The following is a 22,902-nucleotide window of genomic DNA, read 5'->3' on the forward strand; positions in this document are numbered from 1 at the left end:
TTGGCTCTCATCAGACAGGATCTCCAAAATACCACACATAGGGTTACAGAGGTGGAGGGGCACCTTTCAGAGACAGAGGATATGGTAAAATCGAAGGGGGAATGTGAGGTGCAACTACAGAGGCTGGTAAATTAATTAGAGGCAAAGGTAGAAGATGCAGAGGGCAGGTCCAGGTGGGAATCCCTGAGGGTGTGAAAGGGGCAATACCTACTAAATTCATATGGGATTAGATGATGAGTTGGATCCCCGTGGACGAAGTCTTGACGTGTTTTATAGTTGAGCGTGCACACAGAGCACTGACAGCTAGACCTTCGGTGGGTACCCCGCCAAGGCCGTCCATAGTGCAGCTACTCAATTACGCTGACAGGGTTGTGGTCATGTGGAACCCCTGACCTGCCAGTCTAGAACAGTCATGATTTTTCTGGACTATATTCAAAAAGTACAGCAGCAACGCCATTCATTCCTAGAGGTCAAAGCTAAGCTGAGAGCAGTGGGACTTAAATATATGCTTTTATTTGTCAAGACGACTTAAAATCATCTACCTGGACAAAACCCTTTACTTCGACAGACCAGAGGCAGTCTGGCACTGGATTGAGGAACGACCACACAAGACACTATCCTTTTGGTCCACTATCAGGAATGGCGCACAGCATCAGACAGACGATGCAGACTCGTTGGCTAGATCATGGGGTGACCAGATAAAGGAAGGACATGGCTACCTTTCCAGGAGTCCGGGGTCCTCGGCCAATGAAATGAATCCAATGCAGAAGTCGCTGCCAACTGCATGGAAAAAAGACTGATCATTTGTTGGACGGTAACAGGAGATTATGTATGCATGCTTTGGGGAATGCAGGAGGGGAGGTGGGAGACAAAATGTAGATGACTGTTTTTCCTGTTGTGGTGGGGTTTATTTACATTGGGGAGTGGGGCTTTGGTGTTCAAGGAGTGCTACAGGTCACAGTTTAGCCCGGTTGGCTGGGTTCCTTGACACAACACGACAGGTACTTCTAGTTTGGGAAGTATGAGGTGTGAGTTGATATGGGGGATGGGGGAAGGGGGGGTTTGGCCTTGCTTTTGTAAGTTCATGAGGAGAAGGCAGCATGACAGTACAGTATACACCACAGAATGGAGTGCACAGGGCTCAGATCTATCTCCCGATGGTAGACATTAATGTGATGGGGAGCACTGACACAACTCCCTTCAGGTCAGACAAACTCAAAATACTGTCTTGGAATGTGAATGGAATTCTAGACAAAATCAAAATGGGAGCGGTCCTCCACTCTGCATTGAGAACTGAGGCAGACATTGTACTTCTCCAAGAAACGCATTTAATGGGAAACATTGTCCTTTTTTGGTCCGCAAGAGATACTCGCAGGCTTATCATGCAGGGCACACCGAAACTGATTAGAAAACGTACTCACTGGTGGTCACACGCACTTGGACAGATGACATGGGTCGGTATGTGCCAGTTACCACGACTCTTCAGGGCCAGCCCATATCAATTATAAGTGTATATGCCCCACCTCCTCTCACCATGGGATTTCTGGCTCAGTTGGAAGGGCTACTTAAGGACTTGCTGGAGCCCCCATGGGTGTTGGGAGGAGACTTAAATGGGGTATGTAACCTCCATATGGACCGATCCCTGGCCTGGGCGGGGAGGAGTGGGTCCACACAGTTGACAACCTTTATACGTAATCTGAATCTTACAGATGTTTGGATGGTGCAACATTCATCCGGGAGAGGCTATACCTTCTACTATTTTATGCCCGCGATGGAGAGCCATAGGGTGGCAGTGGTGAGACATTTAGTGGGAGAATTATCAGACTATTCTCCTATAGAGATTTGCCTGTCCCGGGGTGAGGGGGGAATATGGGCTGGATGGAGGATGGACAGGTGGTACCTTCAGAGGGATGAATTCAAAGACCTTTGCAGGCAAATCAATGAGCACTATTTTATAAAAAATCGGGGTTCTGTGACCTCACAGGAGGTGGTATGGGAGGCCCAGAAGGCCTGCTTGAGGGGCCAGATCAGCAGCTATGTGAAAGGCCACCGAGAGAAGAGCAGACAAAAGATCCAGGATCTAGAGAGGTGCATTCTTGACCTGGAGGGCAGTCTTGCCTCCCCACCTCAGGATCACCTCCCATGGGATCTAGCACATACGGAGACATTGTTGAGACAGGAACTCACACAAGAAGCAAGAGAAGCTTGGAAGGCCACCTGCAGCCGAATCTACCAATGGGGGATAAAGCTGGTAAAACCCTACACTGGCTGTGCACATTTAGGGTGGGCTTGGCTGCCATACCAAATTTGTAGATGAGGGATGGCTCGAGGGCGACGGGTCATAGGTCGATGGCTCAGGCTTTTTCCGAATATTATCGGGACCTCTATCGGGCACACCGGGAGGGCCTGCATTCAGATATCCCCCAGTTTGTGCAGGATCTGCCGATCCCAAGTCTCTCAGCAGAAGATAGGGCCTCCTTAAAGGCAGATGTTTCAGTTGAGGAGTTAAGGGCAGCCCTAGCCCAGCAAAATCCAGGGAAGGTGTCTGGACCAAATGGCTTCCCACCTGAGTACTGGCATCTGGTGTGGCAGCAGGCCACCCAGTCTATCCTGGAAATGTTCCAAGAGGCCTTGAAAAAGGGCAAACTATCCCAGGATCTTCGGACGACCATCATCATGGTGATACCCAAGCAGCGTACTGTTGGCTCCTTTTTTGAGTACTTTTGCCCCATTTCACTCTTAAATACAGAAGTTATGGTGTGGGCGAGGGTGCTGGCCAACCAACTGGGAAAGATCATTGCCCATTTGGTACACTCAGATCAGTCCAGGTTTATGCCGACACGAGCTACAAAGCCTAATGTGAGACAATTGCATAATGCTAGTGCTCTCAGCAAAGCAGTGGAGGAACACAGGGCCCTACTTTCTGTTGATTTCAAAAAGCTTTTGATTGAGTTGACTGGGCGTACATGTTTGCCCTTCTCGAGCGAATTGGTTGCAGACCCCGGTTTTGCAGCTATGTTAGACATCTGTACACCGAGCTCAGGGATAAGGTTCATATGGGGGGACAGGTTTCAGAGTGGTTTCTGGAGAAGAGGGGTCCGCGCCAGGGATGTCCCCTGTCTCCTTTGCTATTTGCAGTAGTAATAGAGCCACTGGCAGCCTGGATGAGAGTGGATCCATTATATAGCGTTTTCAAATGTGAAGATGCGGTATGTGACAGAATATCACTATATGCTGACAATGTGCTCCTGTATTTGGGAGACTCGGAGGCATCTGGACCGAGGGCACTGGAAATCCTGAGAATTTTTGGGGAGTACTCAGGGCTTCGTATTAACCCACGGAAGTCGGTGATCTACCCCATAGCCCTGTGCCCAACTGAAATGAGGTGGGTGAAATATGCTCGCAATTCAAACAGAAGGGTTCAAATACCTGGGGGTATTTGTTACAGGGAATGCAAACTGTTCCTATGCGAGGAACTTGACGCCGCTGCTGGAAGATCTGTTTAAAGACATTCTGTTCTGGAAGGCATTCCTGTTATCCCTAATGGGGTGCTTGGCCATATTCAAAATGGTGGCACTGCCACACCTTTTATACCAGCTACAGAATCACCCGTTTCCCATTACTAGGTCATTTTTTCAGAAAGTGAACACCCAGTTGCACAAGTTGCTGTGGAGTAGTGGGGTCTTGAGTATCTCCCTAGAAAAATGTGGTTGACTGGTGTTTGAGGGGGGCGTTGCCACACCGGATATAAGGCTCTACTACTGGGCAGCACACATTCTTAAAATTAAGGGGTTCACAGACACAGCCTATGCTCTTGAGGGAATGGTCATAGGGGTGCAGGGTCTCCCACATCTGTTATACTGGGGGCCAAGGGGAGGGAGCTACCTCTGGCGACTCGGTGGTGCTGGAGGTATGGGAAGAATAAAAAAAGGCTACAGGCTGGAAAAATAGACTGACTTTAGAAACACCATTATGTCAGGGCACTCATCTCCTGTATGTCGCGGCCATTTAAGGTTTTGCGGCCAGGGACCTGGTGGGGATTTCGACCCTAGGGGACATAATGGAAAATGGCATATTGAAATCCTTTCAAGACTTACAGAGGGACTTTGCAATACATTGCACGCAATTTCTTAAATACCTACAACTCCGGCATGCCCGGACGCCCACACTCCGGGCGCTTCCGGGGGTGCCAGAATTTTCATCCCTAGAGGCCAAGCTCCTGTTGACACATATGAAAGACCATAAGCTATTGCAGACATATAGAATGCTCCTCAGGAATGTACCAGAGCCCATGGAGACGGTGCGTAGGGCCTGGGAGAAAGAACTGGGGGATCTAGATGATGACTTCTTATATCAGGACCTGCCTTCACCGCATGGGGTTTCTGGCCATCAGCGCTTGTTTACTCTGTGGAGGGACAAAAGGAAATTTAATTCATTCATATTTTGGCACTGCTCTACTCTATCTGGTTTCTGGGACAGTTGGAGGTGGTCTTGGGTTGGGAAATCCCAAGGGATCCCAAATTGATCCTTCTGCATGTCACAGACGGGCTGGGAGGCACACAACATCAAAAAACTCTCCTGTGGTTAGGGTTGGCTCTGGTCAAAAGAGATATCACCAAGGTATCTGAGGCGGCACACGCCCCCTCAGTTGAGGGGTGGGCCCGAGGCATTGATTTCTGCATGGGACTGGAGAAGCGCATGTACGCAGTAAGGGGATGCCCCCAAAAGTATTATACAATTTGGACTGGCTGGGTGGAGGCACAAGGGATACACCTGGATCCAATTCCAGATAGTCCATGGAAACTTAATAATTAATGCGGGGCACTCACGGACATTGAAAATGAGGAGTCATCACTGCTGATTGGGGAAAAAGGGGAAACATCCATATTGTCTGTATTGCCTTTCTCAATGTCTGTTCCAGAGGCACGCCATGTAATGATACTGATGCTTCCTGTTGCAATGTTTATTAATGTTTGCATTGATTGTGGAGGGCCTAGGTGCCTTGATGTAACTGAACGGAAAAAGCTAATAAAAAAGTTTATTAAAAAACAAAAACAAAAACAAAATCTCTGCCCAGGAAAAGCTGGATTTTATGGCCGAGGAGGCTGTCGTCATCGTGGATGGAGTCCTCGTCATCGAGCTTAGAGAAGATTTCTATCTTCAGACTTAGAAGTTTTTCTGGAGCTCAGCAGGACAAGCAGTAGTCAAAGAGGGCTCCTCGAGAGATCCTGCTGAAAGGGATTTGCTGCTGTGGAGAAGAATGAAGCAAGGGCTGCGGTGAAGTCAATCCCACCGGCAAAGCACCTACACTGGATCAGCTTGCAGGTAGATTCTAGTCTCCTTTCAGTTCTCAGGGCAGTTTCTGGTGAAACATTTTTTAAGTCCCACGTTTTGGATTTCAGGAGGAAGCCACTCCAGCACAACACTAACAGGAATATTTATGAGCCCCTAGCGCCACCGGAGCATCACTTTTCGTGACGCTTCGGTGGCACTATCCCCTGCGCCAGATTTACAAGGTGGCATTAAGCCACTTTTTGTGGCTTAACGCCGCCTTGTAAATACGACCCTTTCACACGCAGCCCTTTGAGTAAAAGGGGCGTGCAATGTTTGTAGCTTTGGGTGGGCAACAGTGTAGGAGGCTGGCCTGGTTTGTAGTGGGTAGGTAAGTTACTTATACCTTATACCAGGTCCAGTTATCCCTTAGAAGTATAATAAAGACAGTGTCTAGAAGCCAGACTCTCTAGGGCTAGTGTGGATGAGCAGCCAAGGCCTAACTAAGAGTCATGCATAACTCATGCAATTCCACTGTAGTCAGATAGTACTCACACACATGAAACAAAATACTCAGTGTTACAAGAATAAAGGTACTTTATTTTGGTGACACAAATGCCAAAAATACCATAGAGACCATACTCCCTTCCGAGGTAAGTAATACACAAATTATATACACTAATATGCAGAAATAGCTGTAAAAACAGTTAGAAAACAGTGCAAATACTGAAAATCACAATAGCTAGAAATGGGCCTAGGTGGAACACAAACCATATACACTAAGAATTTGGAATGCGAAAGTCGGTTTCCCTCCTAGGGAAGGGTAGTGTGTAGAGGGGCGCTGGGAGTATTAGAAAACACCAAAGTTAAGTAATAGAACCAACCCTTGAGCCCAGGAAAGCAGGAGTAAATCACCGAAACGTTCCTAGAACACACAAGAACACTAGAAAGAAGATCATGAAAGAACCAGAACACACTGCAAGACATCAACAATGGATTCCTGGACCTGAAGACCTGTGGAAGAAGGGGACCAAGTCCAAGAACCATTAAAGAGTCGAGGGAGAACAGGAGTCCCTACTAACCCAGATGAAGGTGCAAAAGAAGAACCACCGGTAAAGAACAAGTCAGTATTGCACCCAAGAAGATTGATGCTGGTTCCTGGTTGATGCAGATGATGTCCCACGCCAGATGGATGATTGCCGTCTGGTTTGTGTCGCTGGATTCCGTTAACAAGCCTTGGCACACGCAAAGCTCCTGGTTAGCAGAAAATGGCGCAGCCCGGGACCAGGACGGACCAGGTGGCCTCTACCCAGGAGAGGGAGACACAGGGGGCTCTCAGCAACTCAGAGAGCCCTCAGAAGACCAGACAACGCACACAAGAGTCCCACAGCACGGGGAGAAAGAAGGTACAAAAGGAGGCCCACACAGCACTACACAAAGGGATTCCATTCCGCCGAAAAACCATGCAGGAGGCTGTGCATCACAGGGAGAGTGCTGGGGGCCAGAGCTGCACGGTGCATAAAGAACTTTGTGGAAGGATGCCAACAAGCCTTGGCAACTGCAAAACATGCGGTGCACAGGAGTACTGTCTTGCATGGGGAGGCAACTTCTTACCTTTACCAAAGTTGGAAAGCTGGACGTCAGGATGGTCGGGACCTCTTCAGTCCACCACCTGTGTTGCTGGATCCACGCACTTCTTCAGGAAAGGGGACCCAATCCACCGTCGTTGCTGCAGAGGGGTGCCTGCTGAAGCAGGCAAGTGACTCCTTTACTTCAAGGGAGATTTCTTCGTTCTTATGGTGCAGGCTGAAGACTGGCTGTCCTTTGGGGATGCACGGCCAGGAAACAGTTGCAGTTGCTGGCAGGAGCTGAAGATACAATGTTGCAGAAGTCGTCTTTAATTCTTTGTTGCAGTTGTAGAGTTCCTGGAGGCTCCAGATGTTGTTTCTTCGGTACGAATGTGATGTAAAGGATTCAGAGGATTCCTGCTGGAGTCTTGCAAACCGAATCTGAGGTAACACCCAGAGGAGAGACCCTAAATAGCCCTGAAACGGGGATTGGTCAGCTACACAGGCAAGCACCTATCAGGGGAGGGCTCTGACGTCACCTGGTGGCACTGGCCACTCAGATGCTCCCAGAGTTCCCTACCACTTTGGAATTTAAGATGGCAAAACCCAGGGACCCTCTGGAGGAGCTCTGAGCCCCATCCTTGGAGTGGTGGTGGACAGGGGAGTGGTCACTCCCCTTTCCTTTGTCCAGTTGGGCGCCAAAGCAGAGACTGGGGGTCCCTGAACTGGTGTAGACTGGATTATGCAAAGAGGGCACTATCTGTTCCCTTCAAAGCATTTCCAGAGGTTTTGGGAGGCTACCCCTCCCATGCCTGTAACACCTATTAACAAGGGGACAGGGTGTAACATCCTTTTCCCATGGGAAATCCTGCTGGGGCTGCCTGGGAAACCTCAGAAGCTTGTAATGTCAGTACTGGGGGTCCTCTGAAGACCCCCCAGAGTACATGCAATCATACAATCCTCCTGACCTCCTGGGCAGCGTCTGCTGCCCTCCTCAGCTCCTCTGGCTGCTGCTGCCTCTGCCTCTTCCCTGGGACGAACTGAGAGTCTTCTGGCTCTCAGTTAGAGGCTCTCCTCCACCCGCAGGCTTGTCCCTGCGCCTCATCCCTGGTGGTCTAGTGGCCATCACAAGTAAGTATTTTCCTTTTTTTTTCTTCTCTCTGTCGCTCTTTCACTCTTGCATTTTCTGCCTTTTTCTTCTATCATTTTAATTTTCTTTTCTTCTCTCTGTCCCTATTTCACTCTTGCATTTTCTGTCTTTTTCTTCTATCATCCATCGTTTTTCCCTAGTGCTTTTTCCTTTCTCCCCACTTCATTTGACCCCTCTCCCCACGCGAAGCACCTTTCCCACCCTCCCGCCTCCCAGCTGACTACTCCCCCCCACCCCCCTCCACTTCTTATTGGTGGCTGCAGCGCTGTGAGAGGGCAACTGGACTGACCTCCTGGTCAGCGTCTGCTTCCCTTCCCAGCAACTCTGGCTGCTGCTGCCTCTGCCTCTTGACTGGTTCAAACTGAGAGTCTCCTGACTCTCAGTTCGAGTCCTTACTCCACCCCCAGGCTCATCCATGTGCCTCATCCCTGGTGGTCTAGTGGCCATTACAAGTAAGTATTTTCCTTTTATTTTCTTCTCTCTGTCGCTCTTTCACTCTTTCATTGTCTGCTTTTTCTTTTATTATCCCTCGTTTTTCCCTTGTGCTATTTCCTTTCTCCCATCTTCCTCCCCCCCACAAAGCATCTTCCCCGCCCTTCCGCCTACCAGCTGACTGCTCCCCCTGCCCTCTCCCATTCTTAATGGTGGGCCGCAGTGCTGAAGGCGTACCAAAGGGAAGCCCATCCTAGCCCGTCTGGGCCTGGACCACGCCCAGTGCCAGAAACCCTGGGTCTCTGTTAAACCACCCCCTCTACTCCCTCCGTTATGACTCCGAGACCCTCCTCCGCCTCAACACTGGATGTCTCAACAACTGCTGCACCATCTCCCTCAAAGACACACATGGACCTTTCACCTACAGGAACTGTAACTTCAGCGACAATGTCAACAAACCGAAGGTACTCTCCACATACAAAGATACCAACAACCTCCACAACTCCATCAACTGCCTGCTCCTGAATATAAGCTCCCTCCGCACCAACCCAAACACCACTGCTCTACTCGACAAACTCATACCTAAGAAGGCCTGCTGGTTCACCACTGAACTCTAAGATGTTTAGAGAAAGAATGGAGGAACAGCCAATCCAGCGAAGACCATGCCTCATTCAGAGCCGCAACCGCCGCCCACCAACAAAAATCTAGAACGCAAGGAAGGTGGCACTCCGGGAGCGCATCAACGCCTCCGTACACAACAGAAGGAACTCTTCCCAGTCATCAATGAGTTCACAGATCCCCCCTCCGAAGCCACCCGTACCCCCCTGTCACAGGACCTCTGCAACCAGCTTGACTCCTTTTTCCACCACAAGATCCAGGACATCTACAACGGCTTTCTGTCACCTGGCACCAGAACCTGCGACCGACCCACCCCCTTAAAACCCGCCCAGACCATCCATGACTAGTCCATGCTCACCACAGAGGAAACAGTCAACATCATGAACAGCACCTACTCCAGAGCCCCCTCGGACCCCTGCCCATACTACATATACATCGGAGCCAGCGCATCCATCGCCCCGAGCTTCATAACACAATCAACTGCTCCATCAGCACTGGCACCTTCCCTGAGGACTGGAAACACGCAGAAATAGCCCTCTCTTGAAGAAACCTTCGGCCGACCCATCAAAACTAAATAATTTCCGGCCCATCTCGCTGCTACCCTACCCCACCAAAGTACTAGAGAAAACAATCAACGCACAACTATGGAATTTCTTTGAGTCCAACAACTCCCTGGACAGCTCCCAGTCCGGCTTCCGTAGGAATCACAGCACGGAGACAGCACTCCTGGCAGCCATCGACGACATCCTATTACTACTAGACGGCGGCCACACAGCAGCACTCATACTCCTCAACCTCGCTCTGAGCACCAGATCATGACATAGGAATCTGCAGAAGAGCCCTGGAATGGATCTACTCCTTCCTCTCCGGGAGGATAGAGAGGGTCAGGCTCTGCCCTACACCTCCAGACTCACAGGAGTCAACTGCAGAGTCCCTCAAGGATCCTCACTGAGACCCACACTGTTCAACGTATAAATGGCCCCTCTTGGTGCCATCGTCAGAAGCCACAATATGAACATTGTGTCATATGCCAATGACACACAACTCATCATTTCCCTCACCGGACACGGCCAAAAGGAATTTTCACGCAGGAATGGAAGCCGTCACCACGTGGATGAGAGAAATCTGCATCAAGCTCAACTCCGACAAGACGGAGCTCATCATCTTTGGAAACGCCATCTCAGCTTGGGACAACTGATGGTGGCCCACATCCCTCAGCGCCCCACCCGTGCTGACCGAATACACCCGCAACTTAGGAATCATCCTCGACTCCTCCCTGTCCATGAACCGCCAGGTAAACTCTGTCACCTCCTTCTGCTGGCACACACTCTGCAAACTCTGGAAGATCTTCAGATGGATCCAAGCAGAGTGTCACAGGACTGTCTCCCACACCTTAATCACAAACAAGCACGACTACAGCAACGCCCTTTATGCCAGCACCTCAACTAGGAACACCAAAAAACTTAAACTCATCCAGAACGCTGCCACCTGAATCATTCTGGATCTCCCTGGCCAAGAACACATATTCAAAACACCTGAGGACTCTCCACTGGCTACTGGTCGAGAAGCAAATCACCTTCAAGCTTCTCACCCACACTTACAAGGCCATACACAATGCTAGACCAGCCTACCTGAACCACGCGTCTCCTTTCACACCCCAGCCAGATCCCTCCGCTCCGCCCAGATGGCCCTGGCCACTGTCCCTATCATCCGCAAAACCACCGCCGGAGGATGATCTTTTACCTACACTGCAGAGAAGAGCTGGAATAACCTCCTCCTGCACCTCAGACAAAACTTGTTGCTCACCATCTTCAGGAAGAACCTCAAGATGTGGCTCTTCGGATGAGGCCCCTCCTGTCCCCCCCAGAGCCTTGAGACCCTCAAGGGTGAGTAGACACGCTTTACAAATACTGATTGAGTGATTGATTGATTGACAACCAAGGCTTGCAAAAGCATTGCGATATGATTGCAACATGTTTCATACCAAACACGGCCATATTCGGAGTTACCATTATGAAGCTGTACATAGGTACTGACCTATGTCCAGTGCACATGTAAAATGGCATCCCCGCACTCACAAAGTCCGGGAAAATGGTCCTGGACGACGTGGGGGCACCTCTGCTAGTGCAGGGGTGCTCTCACACTCAGGTACTCTGCACCCAGCCTTCAGGGTAGGAAGGCCTGACATACGAGTGACTTATAAGTGACCTGGTGCAGTGTAAGTGGCAGTGAAAAGGTGAATGCACCATTTCACACAGGCTGCAGTGGCAGTTCTGCAGAAGTCTTTGCATGGAGTCCCTGTGGGTGGCAAAAGAAATGCTGCAGCCCATAGGGATCCCATGGAACCCCAATGCCCTGGGTACCTAAGTACCATATAGTGTGGACTTATAAGGGGTGACCAGTATGCCAATTTTGGGTGAAATACTGGGTTACCAGTATGCAGTGACAAACGTTAGAGGAGAGAAAGCATAAGCACTGAGGTCCTGGTTAGTAGGATCCCAGTGACACAGTCAAACAGACTGACATCAGGCAGAACCTGGGATTAACATGCCAAAAAGAGGGTACTTTCCTACACACAGCAACACCCATTGCATTTTGATTCTGTCTCAGATTTCTGAGTTTTCAGAAACCTGAGGCAGAGTCAAAATCTAACACCACCCCAGGGGTGGCGTTAGCAAGGTGAAACTAGGAGGAAAACTGTTATTCCTCCTCGTGCTTTTTCTATATGAACTGCATTCTGCAGCATGCATAGAAAGAGCAAAATGCCAGACATGATTGTTTATGTATGGGAAGGTGTCCCTTCCTGCATATAAACGATCATTTCGAAAGTGATTGTTTGTGTGCAGGAAGGGACACCTTCCCACACAGAAACAATCAAACCCCTCAACTCAGACATCCTTGCACGATGATGCAAGGGTGCCTGCATTGGCACTGGCAGCTAAATTTAGCACCAGCGCAGGGGACAACACAGGAATGTGCCTTATTCAATCAAATACAGCGCATTCCTGCATTGTGAAAATGACGGAGTGCGGCCCAGCCAATTTTTTCGCAGGGTCGCGTTCCGTCATTTTCCTTTAAATATGGGCCTAAGGGTCCAGGTCCAGGAGCTGAGGGACACCAAGGGTCCAGGACCAGCAGCAGCAGGTATGTTGCAGGATATCTGGAGCTTGTTGTGCACCTATAAATTACACAGGAGGCCAACCAGCTAGCACTTGGAGTCACTCTGGTGGTCCTAGGTTCGAGGAGCAGGTCTAGCCATTATTCTTCAGACAGCCTGGCAGCCCTTCCAGCAGCAGGGCAGAGGGGCAGTTCTTCTGGTCCATTGGCCCAGAAGCTCTCTGATTTGGGGTCTGAGAGTGCCACCTGTTCTTTACAGTGTCAGCCTTTGTTTGGGGGACAAAACCTGGCCTGCTCTCCTGCCCTTCCTAGGTTTGGCTCCAAAATGTCTGGAGTAACAAAAGGCAAGTGTCTGATCCATAGTGTGTACTGCAGGCAAGGTCTTTGAAGTGTAATTCAGGGTTGGGCATAACTGCTGCCCCAGCCCTCCTGCCAGGATGGTCCATCCTGTCTCACCCAAGCCATTTGTTTCCCCATGTCTGAAAGAAATACACATCCCACAGCAGGAAAGCCATTCAGACTCATGTGACCCAGGACAGTGGCAGCAAGGCACACTAGGCACAGAAAATGACAATTTTCTAAAAGTGGCATTTTCAGAATTCTGACTCAAAATCAGACTTTACCATTTAAGAGTATTTTAAATTACTGTTCATTTGGGTAGAAACATAATTTCCCTACCTGCTCCCAAACTTAAGTTATCACTTGTTAAGGTAATAAGGTAATCCAATGTCAGTCAATGGGAGAGACGGGCCTTACAATAGTAAAAAACTTTAGGGGGTTTTCACAATTAGGACAAATAAATCCACCTGTCCTACTCTTTTAAATACCACCCTTGGGGGAGATTTATAAGTATTCAAAAGGAAGGTGTAGGCCTGGCAAACGATTTACTCTGCAAGGTCAAAATGGCAATTTAAAACTATACTACAGGCTGCAGTGGCAGGCCAGAGATGTGTTTTAAAGTTCTAGTTTGGTGGGTGGCACAATGAATGCCGCAGGCCCACTAGTAGCATTTACAGGCCCTGGTACATGGAGTACAATTGTTAGGGACTTACAAGTAACCTAAATGTGCCATTGGTTGTAGGTCAATTTGTCCATGTCTTAAGGAGAGGCCACAATCCCTTTAGCACTCGTTAGCAGTGATAAAGTGCACTGAGTCCTTAACCTAAGAAAACGAATTCAGCAAAACAAGAGGGTTGAAGGCAAAAGGTTTGGAGGACTGCCACCGAGGGTGTCAGGTCTAATAGGGTATCTTTGAGTCATATGACTGCAGGTGCTGTTAGACAAAGGTTGTTCACCTATTCACTTTTTGTAACTAATGGACGATGAAAGTCTGTGTTTAGATCACCTTCTCTATTGTTTGATTTTCCAGCCCCAATATCTTGAAATGAGTCTTAATAAATGCCACTTCCGCTTCCGGTAGACTTTCCACCACACAGAGGCAGGTGCAGAGGGGTATTCACCAGTGAGATGTTTGCATCATTCTCTTAGAGAGCTAAATGGTTATAACATTAACGCTAATGAATACATTCTGAGGAAATGACACTTTTGCATGCTGTCCTGGTGTAGTTGGCGTCATGAACACATAGCTTTAAAAACACTAACTCTACACAAAGAAGTCACTTGTTCTGGCAAACAGTAAAGCAGAGACAGTTTAAATTTACTAAAAAGATCTCATTTTTACACCCTCTCTACAATAGGATGCATTCTGATGCTAGTGCTGGTGCAGACCCTATCACTTTCCCTTGGCCTTGATGCTGTAATTAACTTGTTCAAATGGATAACTTTCATATGAACAAGTTAGCTATAGCATCAGGTGGCGCAACCTATATAAAATGTATATACTGGCTGTGTTACACCCCAGCACTTTAGACAGACTACTAAAGTGATCCCTAACTGTGCACCCCTTTCTAGAGGTAAATCTCAAGTTCCCACATGAGCTGGTGGACTTTGCACTTAAATGTTTCTTCATCGAAGCTGTTCCTCTCATGGCAGATACAACCACTTTGTTACCAAATTCTTGTCACCTTGGCAGAAAATCATAAACATGGTGGATTTTCAACTCCCACCCAGGCAGAAGTTGTTAAGTGCAATACGTTATCAGATGGAACATCTCCCACCCATATCAAAATGTGTTTCATTAGCTTTGACCTAATGAAATCTCATCTGAAGGTCTTCGTCACAAGCATTATGGTTTAGAAGTCAGCTAAAGTTTCATTACTCGAGTCTGACCTTTACCCTCAAACTTACCGAAGGAGTATTCCGCCTTGAAGCCAGCATTGCTCACCCAGCTGTCACTGTGGAACTGCAACAGCAGCGAGTTTCCGGTGGAGACCAGATCTGGGACTCGCATCTTGCCACAGTATTTGCCTATTGGCTGAGAGGTGGAGCGGCTCCCGTCGCTGACAATCAGGTAGTCATTGCCACATTCAGGGAAGGGTTCAAGTTCGAACTGGGTGAAGGACAATGAGATCTGTGAAATACAGGATCATTGTCAGTACAGCCCTTCCATCTCACAACACTTTCCATATCAGAGAGAGTACTCCCTCCACAAACCATTTAATTAGACCAGTACCCAAACCCCAGCACCCACCTTTGTTCCACCCTCAAACACAGCCAAACCCAATTGACTATTGGCAGAATGAGGGTTCCACAGCAGGCTAACTCCCCATTACTTCCACTGGCACTATGCTGATCTCAACTGCAAACACCTTTGTATTTCCAACTACCAGCACCCTGAACACAAACACAAGTGCACTCACACTTGCACCCTCTCCTCCCCATGATCTTCTACAGACGAGTGCATTAATCATACCAACAACTAACACACTCCTTTCAACCACTTGCGTACACCTTTTAAGTACCACCTTAGTCTTTGTTACCTATGCTAGTACGTATCTCAGCTTTCCTGAAACTTAGTGAAATGCGTAGTCATAGCCTGATTAAAAAATGGAGCTTAGAATCTGACACAGGCCATCAGTCACGATTGTCGGCCCTCAGAAAACTTGTCCCTGCACGTTATTTACCATGCTGTTGTGAGGGGAAGAGTTTTACCCCCTCTACTTTAAAAACTGGGATGCAATAATTAATTTGCTTATTGTACAATATATGAATGAACTGCTGAAGAAACCCTCAAGATCTACAGACACATCTCGCTGCTCCCCTTCCCAGCCAAAGTCATTAAGAAAACTATCAACACCCAACTCTCAGAGTTCATTCAAATTAATCACATCCTGGACCTCTCCGAATCTTGCTTCAGAAGCAACCACAGCACCGAGACCAGCCTCCTTGCAGCCACAGATGACATCCACACCCTTCTCGACCAAGGGGAAACTGCTGCCCTCATCCTCTTGGACCTCTCAGCTGCCTTCAACACCGTCTCCCACCACACCCTCTGCACAAGACTCCATAAGGCCGGCATCAGCAACAAAGCCGTGGAATGGATCCACGCCTTACTCACACAGCCGAACACAAAGAGTCAGACTTCCACCGTTCAACTCAGAACCCACAGAGATCAGCTGTGGAGTACCTCAGGGATCCTCCCTGAGCCCCACATCTACATGGCCCCGCTTGCAGCCATTATCAAAGTCCACAGAATCTACATCGTCTCCTATGCCAACGACACCCAGCTGAGTCTCTCCCTCACAGACAAACCCACAGCCGCCAAGAGCAACTTCCACAATGAGATGAAGGCATTCGCCACCTGGATCAAAGACAGTTGCCTAAAGCTTAACTCAGACAAGACCAAAGTCCTCATCCTGGGCTCCACCCCAACCTACTGTGACAATTCCTGGTAGCCCGCAGCGCTTGGAACCCTCCCACACCCACAGACCACGCATGAAACCTTGTCATCATCATGGACTCCTCGCTCTCAATGAACTGCTAAATCAATGCTATTTTGTCCTCCTGCTTCTACACGCTCCGTCTGCTTCATAAGCAGCCCTTCCAAGTTTGTTTCCCAGGTCCATGCGTGATGTGCTGCCCCAGTCCAAGGTTTTACTTCACATTCTGGGACTTGTGGTTCTGTTTCTTTCATTATAAAACAGGATTACAAGTCCCACAGTGCAAAGGTAAACACCTGGACTGGAGCAGCACATCACGCATGGCTTTGGGAAATCTTCAAGTGGAACACCAAAGAATCCAGAAAAACGGTCACTCATTCGCTCCTCAGCAACAGACTCGACTACGGCAATGCACTCTGCACCGTCACCTGCCAAAAATTCCTAAAGAAACTTCAGAACATTCAGAATGCCTCTGCCAGACTCGTCCTGTACATCTCATGCTGCAGCTACATCACTGGTCACCTGAGAAATCTTCACTGGCTACCTATCAACAAAAGAATTTCTTTCAAGCTCCTCATGCATGCCTACAAAGCCCTCCACAATGCTTGACCTGCATACCTTAGCCACCGCTTGTCCTACACTCCCACCAGATATCTCCGCTCCACCCAACAGGCCCTGGCCACCATCCCTCGGATCCGCAAGACCACAGCTGCGAAGACCTGGAACTCCCTGTCTCTGCACCTCAGGCAATCACCATAGCTGCTGCAATTCAGGAAGGACCTCAAGACCAGAATTTTTGACTAAATTCATCCATCTCACCACCCTCTCACCACCACTCAGCGCCTTGAGACCCTTACGCATGAGTAGTCACACTTTATAAAAACCCTGATTGATTGATTGACAGAGTAGGCACTCATTCACTGACATGGTTACTTTGAAATAAAATAGACAGCCTGAAAAGACTTCTGAACTACAATATTCAGTAGGAACATACTGACGTGAATCCAAAACTTACAGACTGTAAGACATACTGCATGATTTGCACATTTTCATAAGAGTCAAATTCCCTAGTTATACATGCCATTGTTTTTTGCACAGCAATGTGGTTTTTCCCACCTCTGGAAGCGGTCAAATTAATCAGTGAGAAAAATGATGGAAAAGAGGTGAGGTTTGTAGAAAGAGACACACATTGAATAAAGAGGTTGTTGTATATCTGCAGAAAATGTGCAATTCAGGCAAATTGATATTTTGTATCTAAAATGCTCCTTGTACATGGAAAAAAGACAAGTTTTCAGGCATTTTGCTGTTGTTTGGTGCCACCACAATGGGGCACCTCAAGATTGCTGCATTACTTTGTCCTACACATACACGTCTAAGTGTATGTAGGACATATGTATGCACAGGAATATTTTAATTTGCCTTTATCTTAAGTAAGTGTTTAAAATGTCTAAAGGCGTCTTTTCAGCCTCTGCTGCACATACCTGGTATCCTGCTGGAGCCAGAATGGCCATGACACAGTCCATGCTATTTGGGTACTCCTGGGGGTACCCGGGTGAGGTAACCATACCATTGTCCTTAGTGGAGGTGCTGTCACATGTCACTGTTAGAAGATGGGACAATAACAAAAAGATTACATTTGTTTATCAAGGTGTAGGAAGCTGGCACAGTATATACTATATCAAAGTGAGATTTTCTGTGCACAGTCCAGGGGTACCTCGGAGGTTTAACAGAGGCTAAAGTAGATAATACTAATGCTTTATTTTGTGGTAGTGTGGTTGAGCAGTTAGGCTTATCAGAGGGTAGTGCAAAGCATTTGTTGTACACACACAGAAAATGGAAGAAGCACACACTCAATGACTTAACTCAAGACCAATGGTTTTAATATAGCAAAAATATATTTTCTTAGTTTATTTTTAGAACCACAAGATTCAAGTTGCAGGCAAGTACCTTAAACGTTTCGGATTTCACACAGGTATCAACAGTACTTTGTTGGAAATAGGTACGTAAACCAGTTCTTGAATTATTGGCAAAAAGCTATTTTAAAAATGGACACAGTGCAATTTTCAGAAACAGTTCCAGGGAGGAAGAAATGTTAGGTCGTTTTACAGGTAAGTACAACACTTACAGTTTCAGTCTCCGGGTTTTAGGAAGTCCATCGGTTGGGTTTCAAGCTAACCCCAAACACCCACCAACAGCAACACGGGGCCAGCCGGGTGCAGAAGTCAAAGTTGAACAACTTTAACGTGGGCTCCTGTGGAGACAGGGGGTACTTGGAATCAGGCCTGCTTGCAGGTAAGTACCTGTGGCTCGGAGGGCAGACCAGGGGGATTAGAAGAGGACTGCAGGGGCCACAAGTAGGCACCAAACACACACCCTCAGCAGCACAGGGGCATGGGTGCAGGGTGCAAAGAGGACACTGGGTTTCCAATGCTGGTCTATGAGGAGACTCCGGGAGTAACTCAGAAGCTGCAGGCGAGGCCCAGGGGGGTGTCACCTGCACACCACCAGCTGGACAGGGAGGAGGGCCGCCTGCTGAGCGATGAGGCACTGGCGGTTGGATTCTCTAAGACCTGGGGGCTGCACGTGCAGTGTGTTCTTCGGCGTTGGATATCTTCGTCCGGAGCTTCTTGGTCAGGGGGGGTCCTCGGGATTCCTTCTGTAGGCATCGTCATGGAGGGGTGGAGAGGTCAACCCAGGGTGGACACTTGCTCACAATAGCCTGGGGATCCACTCTTGCTGGGTGGACAGGGGTCAAAACTCACGCATCTAGAGTGAGGTGAGAGTCCTTAGTTGTTAGTTTCCATAGACAGAGCAGCTGTCCTCAGGAGTTCTTGGTCCTCTTTGGGTGCAGGGCAGTCCTCTGGAATTGGCAGAGGTCACTGGTCCCGCTGGACACATCACTGGTCTTTTTGCAGGTTCTTTGAAGCCGGAGACAGGCCGATAGGGCTGGGGCCAAAGCAGTTGTCGTCTTCCTTCTTCTCTGCTGGGGGTTTCAGATTAGCAGTCCTTCTTGATCTTGTAGGTTGCCAGGAATCTGGTAAGTTGGGTTCACGGAAGCCCTTAAATACAAGATTTAGGGGAGTTACAGCAGTCAGAGGGCAGTAGCCAATGGCTACTGTTCCTGAGGGTGGCTACACCCTCCTTGTGTCCACTCCCTTTGGGGAAGGGGGCACATTCTTATCCCTACTTGTCCCTGTCCTCTAAATCAAGATGGAAGATTCTGCAGGGAGGGTATCACTACAGCTCTGGACACCTAATGGGGGGACGCATCTGAAATGGTCAGTCCTCCTTGTTTTTCTTAAGTTTCCTGCCGAACTGACTGCCATAAGTGGGGCTTTGTCTGGAGGGAGTGCATCTCCACTAGCTAGAGTGCCCCGGGGCACTGTAACACGAGGCCTGAGCCTTTGAGGCTCACCTCCAGGTGTTACAGTTCCTGCAGTGGGGAGGTGTGAAGCACCTCCACCCAGAGCAGGCTTTGTTTCTGGCCTCAGAGAGCACAAAGGCCCTCACTCTATGGGATCAGAAACTCCTCTGCTAGTGGCAGGCCAGCACAGACTAGTCAGTCCTACACTAGAGGATTTGATCAAATACAGGGGGCATCTCTAAGATGCCCTCTGTGTGCATTGTGTGATAAATCCCACAGTGGCATATTGTGCTGAGAAGTTTGATACCAAACCTCCCAGTATTGAGTGAAGCCATTATGGAACTGTGTAGTTTGGTAATGACAAACTCCCAGACCATATATTTAATATGACTACACTGCACTTACAATGTCTAAGAATGAACTTAGACACTATAGGGGCATATTGCTCCTGCAGCTATGCCCTCACTTGTGGTATAGTGCTCCCTGCCTTAGGGCTGTAAGGCCTGCTAGAGTGGTGACTTACCTATGCCACAGGCAGTGTTTTGTGAGCATGGCACCCTGAGTAGGATGCCATGTCGACTTTGCCTTTTTCTCCCCACCAACACAAACAATCTGCAATGGCAATGTGCTTGTGTTAGGCGAGGTACCCCTTAGGGTGGCACAACACATGTTGTAGCCCCTAGGGACCCTCCCTGGTCGCAGGGCCCTTGGTACCACTGGTACCTTTTACAAGTGACTTATCTGTGTGCCAGAGGTGTGCCAATTGTGGAAACAATTATACATTTTTAGGGAAAGAACACTGGTGCTGGGGCCTGGTTAGCAGGATCCCAGCACACTCTCAGTCAAGTCAGCATCAATATCAGGCAAAAAGTGGGGGAGTAACTGCAACAAGTGACGTTTTCCTACACAAGGAAACAACAAAATGCAGTGAGGAAAGATAACTCCGTAGAACAAAACTAAGCAGGGAATTCCACTCCCAAATGAGGACTTGAAATACAGAGCGAAAGGAAGAACAGCTTACCTGTCTTGTAGGAGGCTTGAAAACCTATGGCTGGGTTGGTTCCATGACTGACAAACTCCACCAGCATCATGCTTCCAGAAGACACAAGCGGCGGGAGATCCAACTTCCCACAAGCCATCTGCAGTACAACTGGGGATGATGTGCTGTCTCCATCGTAAACATTGATGAAGCCAGCAGAGCAATCTTTGGTAAACTGGACATCAAAGTCATCGAAGTGCAAAGAAATCTGGTTTGATAGAAACAAAAACAGCTATGACATACGCGTTATGGAAACACGAAAAGCATATTGAATACTGCCAATAAGCTATATTTGACCATATGTGGGGTGAAGTGCTGAAGTCAGCAGACTTCATTGACTGGTCCCGGAAGGAATATTACAGGGGTTAAGGCTTGACAAAGACTTAGCACGGGCCATGTTAGTAATGCTCACTCCTATGACTAGGACGTGGTTGTATCAAGCTGAGTTTGTGTTACAGGTAGATTTCGAAATGGAGGATTGGGCTGATTTAATAGAGGCACGTAACAGTGAAGCAAGGGAGGCTCAGATGAAATTCTACCTCTTCAAAACGCTTCACAGCTGTCATTGGACACCAGTGAAACTGAGGGCAGCAGGCCTACTACCCCACGCAAATTGCTGGCATTGCCCCCATGCTGATTGTGACCTACTATACATTATATGTGACTGTCCCTCCATTCAGCCTTATTGGGATGCATTGAGGAACACACTAAGTAAGACCTTGCCAATTGTGAACCCCTCCCCTGCCAGTTGATCTTCTTACACAACACAGTGGGGTCCCCGGATCTATTTCACCACAGACCCGCCTTCTAAACAAAGCAGTAGTCACAGCCAAGATATGTTATACTCCAGCAATGGCATTCCCCCAAGCCTCTCTCTCACGATGAATGGCTCACTGTAATGTATCAGGCGGCCTCCCATGAGCGAATCATCTACAACCTTCAGGAAAGGACTGAGGCCTTTCTTCAAACATGGGCGCCCTTCCTTCATGCCGTAGGGCAACAATTCTAGATCCCCCTTCATCTACCCATTCATTTACCCATACACTTCTCCTTCCCGACTCCTCCGACTGCCATGCAAAACACTGTCCCCCACCTCCTCCTTCATCACATATCTGCCCTTTTATTTCCTACTATTTTCTTTCCCCCATTCCTCCTTCTTCCTAACCCGCCTTCCTCCCCACGGCTACTCACCCGTGAAGATACGTGTGGATACCTAGCATTGATCGCTGATTTCACCCTCCACCCATGTACCTATGCTCCAGGATGTCTCTGTATACCCCAGAGTGAACCCCCCTCCAATACTGATCTGACATACTTGGGGCCCCCCTCAGGGATCCGAGCTTCAGTTTATGCCTTAGCCCTCACCTTACTATACGTACGGAACTGCGTATTGCTATTGTACTATGATTATTGTCCCTTGCGACCATGCATTGGTTTAGTTCATGATATTTTGATGTCTTATACTCAATCTCCAGTGTTTCACCCTCTATAATGCATTATGATGCTTTAATCAATTAGTACTGTGGAGTAGGAGCGTGAGCTTGACACTACCAGCAAAACTAAGACACATTTTATACTTTTTTGCGCTGCATTAGCGTCATTTTTTGATGCAAAAGTGGCGCAAACTTACAAAATACAATTATATTTTGTATGTTTGCGCTGCTTTTGTGTCAAAAAATGACGCAAATGCGGCACAAAAAAAGTATAAGTATGGGCCTAAATGCCCCACCACCAATTGGGACAGTCCAACACGGGCCTCTAATCTCTTCTACCACCATAAGGGGCAACAGAGTTAGGTATGTGTGACACCACTAATGGAACTACAAGTCCCAAGGGCCTTCACGACAATGCTGTGCTACTGCCCACTATGACCCATGATCCCATGCTCCACAGAAGCTTGCTGCACGGCAGTGCATTCAGTGAGGTGCCGCGGAAGGATGAGATGATGTGTTGCTGGATCCAGGTGATCACTGGAGCATCTCAAGGAGAAGAGGCAAAGACTAACCACACTTCCTCGTCTCGTTGGATGTGTCTTGGTGTGCCGCACTGTCTTGTTGCCATCTGTTTACTAAAACTTCAGCTTAGGTACCTGCTGCCATCTTAGCCTCGAGCTGTGTTTGCCGCTGCTCTCAGATTCTTTGATATTTTTATGGCCTTTATGTGAGTGGCTCCTTCTTAAGCATTGCAGTCCACTCGAAAAAAAAACCTGGAGAAACACATTTAGCTCACACCACTGAGGAGAAAACTTTGATAACTCTAACTCAGATCCACCAAGACAACCGTCAACCAAAGACAGGGCTACGTATCTTGCCCTTGGCTTAGCCACCTCATCAGTACCCAAAGTTCTGTGGTTGCTCTAGGCTGTACCGTCTCAACCGGGGAAACCATTCTAGCCGGTCAAAACAGCATACATTACATTGCTCCATTTGTGACGTGGTAGATAGAAGTTCCCTCTCCATTGAAGAGAATACTTTGACAACTTGAGCCCTAAGCCAACAAGACAACCATCAGTGAAAAAATAAAGGTTACAGGGATGTTATAGTTAGGAAATAGAATTTAAAAAA

The 22,902-nt window shown here is 48.3% G+C and overlaps 1 protein-coding gene across 2 annotated transcripts in view; it reads right to left on the minus strand.

The window, feature by feature from the left end:
* LOC138283737 (astacin-like metalloendopeptidase) overlaps positions 1-22,902 on the minus strand; it is a 301,255-nt gene that overhangs the window by 9,365 nt on the left and 268,988 nt on the right. For both annotated transcript variants that reach the window (XM_069221780.1, XM_069221781.1), the window contains 3 exons: positions 20,321-20,546; positions 17,417-17,535; positions 14,404-14,626 (listed from right to left, as the gene is read on the minus strand). In XM_069221780.1, the coding sequence (XP_069077881.1) occupies positions 14,404-14,626; positions 17,417-17,535; positions 20,321-20,546 (568 nt within the window). The remainder of the gene's footprint in view (positions 1-14,403; positions 14,627-17,416; positions 17,536-20,320; positions 20,547-22,902) is intronic.

This window comes from Pleurodeles waltl, chromosome 3_1, assembly GCF_031143425.1.
Source record: "Pleurodeles waltl isolate 20211129_DDA chromosome 3_1, aPleWal1.hap1.20221129, whole genome shotgun sequence".
Classification (NCBI taxonomy): domain Eukaryota; kingdom Metazoa; phylum Chordata; class Amphibia; order Caudata; family Salamandridae; genus Pleurodeles; species Pleurodeles waltl.